The sequence below is a fragment of the Elephantulus edwardii genome, unplaced genomic scaffold, assembly GCF_000299155.1.
Source record: "Elephantulus edwardii isolate Elephantulus edwardi_28Jun2011 unplaced genomic scaffold, EleEdw1.0 scaffold00285, whole genome shotgun sequence".
In the NCBI taxonomy this organism is placed as follows: Eukaryota; Metazoa; Chordata; class Mammalia; order Macroscelidea; family Macroscelididae; genus Elephantulus; species Elephantulus edwardii.
The window spans coordinates 922,834-927,889 of record NW_006400035.1 but is presented as its reverse complement, the minus strand read 5'-3'; the positions used below and the strand labels follow the sequence as shown (position 1 = coordinate 927,889).

General features: G+C 39.2%; 1 protein-coding gene across 1 annotated transcript; it reads right to left on the bottom strand.

Moving 5' to 3' along the window:
- Positions 1 to 824: 824 nt before the first annotated feature.
- Positions 825 to 1,223, bottom strand: LOC102856834 (60S ribosomal protein L22-like 1-like). The gene has a single exon (XM_006900496.1). It carries the CDS (start codon positions 1,221 to 1,223, stop codon positions 825 to 827), a length of 399 nt encoding a protein of 132 aa, XP_006900558.1.
- Positions 1,224 to 5,056: the final 3,833 nt, after the last annotated feature.

The window sequence follows — 5,056 nt, the reverse complement described above, 5'->3', positions numbered from 1 at the left end:
TACTTACTTAGTTCTTATTTTCTTTTTTAATTTTTATTTATTTGGCATAAATCCAATGAAACTTCTGTTAGACCACTCTCCTAGAAGTGAACAGAAATCTGGAGGAAGTCTTCACACTTATATACTGTGTCAGAATGGTATTGGAAGGACGTCTGTAATTTATCTGTGCGTTAAGTTGCACTTCTGATAAATCAGTTTCTCCTCTCTAAACTAAAGTCACTGCATACTAGGAATGTGCTAGGGAGAGGCTTACACTTTTTCAGAGACACTACTTCTCAGTGAGATATCACCTGAGACTTTGGGTCAGCTACTACACAAATTAGGACCTTGATTTTCTCTCATTCTGAGGTCAATGGGCTATATGTTTGTCAAGTTCTCTTCCCAAGTCTGTCTGTTCCATAACCAGCAGGAGAGTATGAAAAGTATTTGTATACTGTGCCAGGTAAATAAAAGTATATTTTTGTAGGGAGAAGATGGGAGTAGTAGGTTCATCAACCATATCCCAGTGGCATGGATGATGGGCCTTTGTGCTGTAATGGGCCAACACCTCTCACTTGACCATATGAAACCATCCTGGAGGGATGTGGGGAATTTTTACTAATTTTTCACCTTGATGAAGTTAATCTATAACTAAAAATTTATTTTCTTTAGTTATTTTGCAATTTCTCCCACACACATTGAGTAGCAACACAAGCCCTAGAGTAACAGTTTCACCACATTTAGATTATTAATGTCACTTCACTCAGTTTCTTGTGGGCTATTGACTGTTTCTTTTTAAGGGTACAATGCTTTTAATTCACCAAAAATTAAGATGTTTCTTGGTCTCACAGGGTGAATCTCTCCATTACGCAGTCTTCTAAGGAGGCTTCAGACTCAGGTCCGTCTTCATCTTGACTAATCTGGAAGTAACGGAGCTGGTACATATCCTTGTCAGATGCAAGCACATGCAGCCAGTCCCGGAGATTGTTCTTTAGGTATTTCTTAGTAAGGTATTTCAAATACCTTTTGGAGAACTGTTTCTCAGAAACAACTGTAATCTTATTCATGACGCGTTCAATGTGAACAACATTCCCGAGATTTCCAGATTTTCCATTGACTTTAACCTTCTCCCGTACAAACTGTTCAAAATTCCCAGAGTCAAGAATTTCATCTTCTACTGGGTGAGTAAGATCCAAATTAAACTCCCAGGTTGATTTCTTGGCCTTCATATCTTTCGGCGCCATCGTGGAGTCCCGCCTGGTGGTCAGAGAGCTGACTGTTCCTTTTAAATACATAGATACATACTCTTTTACACCTTACTTACTTTTCAAGCTCAATATGCCTTGGGAACTTTCTAAATCAATACCTGTAAAGATTTCTATTTTACTGTACATACTGTTATACTGTGTTTGTTACGTGCTATTAAATCTATTCTGACTCATAGCAACCCTATGTACAACTCTGAACCCTGCTCTATCCTGAGCTAACCTCTTTGGCTCTTACACACCTAACCCCATTACCCAAGTCATTGAGTCACTCCATCTCATCCAGAGTTTTCTTTTCTTGCACTATCCCTCTGTCCTTCCAAGCACTGGAAGTCTTCTCCAAGGATTGGTCCCTCCTTGCAACATGCTCAAAGTATATGAGACAAACCTTCAAAATCCTTGCCTCTGAAGAGCAGCCTGTTGTTGTTAGGTATCAAATGAACTAAGACACAACAATCTTATGACCCAGAGATGAAAACCTTACTCTATCCTGTGCCATCATCCATTATATGAATGTACCATTCTTAAAATGCAACCAGTTCTATTGATGGGAATTTTATTTCTTATTTTTTATATTATATTATAATAAATATCTTTATTGAGACATCACTTTTTACATGTGCAACATTACCCATAACACAGATTTCAAAATGTATGGCTTGGCCAGTCTTGGAGTGTCTTCCAGACACCTTTTTCCCAGCGTCTGCTAAAGGCTCTGGCTCAGCCCAGGTACACTAACACCCTGGCCAGCAATGGAATGACTGTCTGTCAGGTTGAGGGGCTGAAGTTTCAGCATGGCCCAAAGCACAGTCCCGCCCAAAGCCGTAGACCACTGCCCTGCTGCCTGGAGATCCAGGTGCCCTATCACCTGGAGACCACCCAGCTGCCACTTACACTGTTCAACGCCAGGAGCACCAATATCACAGGTACTTTGAGTGAAAATCTGCTGTCTATCTATAACACATGGTATCCCTTAATATCAAGCAGAAGGGGCTGGGCCAGACCAATCTGGGCCAAGACATGGTTTGTGGAAGGGAACAGACTTCCCTATTCTGCCACTCGGTTATTGTGGGTAAAACACTGTTGTCTAAGTACATCACGTGAGATTCCTTAAGCTCAAGTGGAAAAAGCAGGCCCAGGCAGACTAAGCCACAGTTTCTGGAAGGCAACAGATTTCCCTGTTCTGTCATTCAAGTTTTTGGTGTTGGTGTTGATTGCCTTCGAGTCAAACATGACTCATAGTGACTCTGAACAAACAACCAGAAGCCTTTTTATAACTATAGACATTCATCAAAGTTCATAGAGTTTTCAGAGGCATGGTGTTTCAGAAGCGGATGCCACTTTGGGTTAAACACTGCTGTCAAGCACAAGTAGGGACCACAGATATACCTGTCCTTCACAAAACATTGTCATACTCCAGTTTACTATATAGTTACAACAACCTAATATTTACTAAGACTGACATAATGTCAAGAAAACAGCAGTCTGCCTCAGTCATCATGAAAAAAAAATGAAATAACCCTTCTTCTAATAAAGCACACCTAATTAATACCCCAGATAGAGAACCAGAAGAAATACGTTGATGTAAAGTTCTTTGACAAGTGACAGATGCAAATGATAGACTAAACAATGGAAGCCATTAAGACAGCAAATAGCCCAAAGACAGCAATCCAGGAGAAATACATTGGTGAGGAGCAACTTGAACAGCTATGAAAGAAAATGCAAAAGATGGAAGAAAGAATTTATAAAATAGATAAAGAGGTACAAGAACTTTAAAAAAAAATCACCAAAATACAGATAGGGTACAGCCAATGCAGTTATGGAAATAACATGATAATGCAATCCAGAATATTAAGACTGAAATGGTAGAAGTGTTCAACACACTGGTATGACAAAAAGTAGAGCTGTAATATGTGGTCTTTGAAGACGGAATTGTTTCATTTGGCCTGATATTTTTAAGGTCCACACATGTTGTAGTATGTATCAGTACTTATTTGGGTTTTATGGCTGAATAATATTACATTGCTATATCATTTTTTGTTTATCCATTCACCCATTGATCAACACTGGAGTTTTCTCTAGTTTTTGGTGATGATAAATAATCCTGTTATGTTATTTTTTTTTCCTGTTATGTTATTTGTGTGCAAGTTCTGTTTGAATATATGTTTTTAATTCAGCTCTCTTAGATATATATGTAAAAGTGGATTTCTTGGGTCATATGCTATTTCTGTGTTTAACATTTAACAATTTTTTAATTGGTATTTTAATGAAAGTTTACAGAAAATTTGGATTTCCATTCATTCATTTTTGCACATATTCCTCTCCTCCTCCTCCCAGTTTGCTTTTCTCTTTAAAGATTCTTTCATCGTTGCATAAATTCTTCCCTCCCCCGCCCCAGCCCACTTTGATATGCAACTCTTATTCTGGAATGTTGTCATGCAAATAAAGACCACATGTTCTATTTGTAAGAAATATCCACAATAGGGAAATTCATAAAACATAAAGTGCATTACTGATTGCCAATGACTGAGACAGATAAGTAGGAAGTGACTGTTAATAGGTATAGAATTCTACGTAGAGACAACATCTACTTTCCAAAATTAGATAGTGATGATATTTGTACAATACCATTCATGCATTACAAATTACTGAGTTGTGTACTTCAAAAGGGTACCCCCTTATGTGTTATTGTCGATTGCCTTCGAGTCAAGCATGATTCTTAGAGACCCTATGAACAAAAGGTCTGAAGTCCCTCTACAACTACAGAAATTTATCAAAGTTCATAGAGTTTCCAGAGGCATGTTATGTAGGAAGTGGATACTACTCCTGCTTCCAAAAATAGTCATAGTATGTTATTGTTGTTATGTGTCATTGAGTCGCCTGTGATGTAGGGTGACCCTATGTACAGCAGCTCAGAACACTGCCCTGTCCTGAGCCAGTCTCACTAATTCTGACATACCAATCCCCATTGTCCCAGTTACACTATCAGTTCATCTCATCAGGGGTCTCCCTCTTCCAAGTACGATGTCCTTCTTCAAGGACCAATCTCTCCTGGCCAGGTGCCAAAAATAACTGAGGCAAAGTTTCAAAATCCTAGCCTCCAAGGAAATACTTGGTTTTACCCTCTCTAAGACAGGCCAATTTATTTTCTTAGCAGTCCATGGTATGTTCAAGACTCTTCTCCAGCACCACAACTCAAAAGAATCTGTTCTTTAATTATTCATAGTATATAAATTTTATACCAATAAAACTGCTCAAAAATAAAAAAAAATGTAGAACTGAAGAGATAGAACAGAAAGGCAGTGAGCTGGAAGACAGACCCTCACAGGACACATGTTGTTGTTGTTGTTATGTGCCGTTGAGTCCCTTGTGTCTCATAGCGACCCTATGTACAACAGCCCTAAACTCCGCTCTGTCCTGTGCCAATGTAACTCTCTCTGATACATCCATCCTGATTACCCCAGTCACTGAATCAATCCACCTCATAGAGAGCCTTTCCCTCCTGCACTGTCCCTCCACCCTACCAAGCATGATGTCCCTCTCCAAGGTCCCTCCTTACAACATGTCCAAAGTATGTTAGATGGAACCTCAGAATCCTTGCCTCCTAGGAGCCACCCGGTTTAACTCTTTCCAGGATCACTCTGTTTGTTTTCCTAGCAATCCATATTACATTCAGTGCTCTTCTCCAGCACTACAGCTCAAAGGCATCAATTCTCCTACTATCACTATTTTCCTTAGTCATTGTCAAACTCTTTAATGCATAACAAGTGATAGCAAAGACCATGGCCTATATCAGATACACCTTAGTCTCC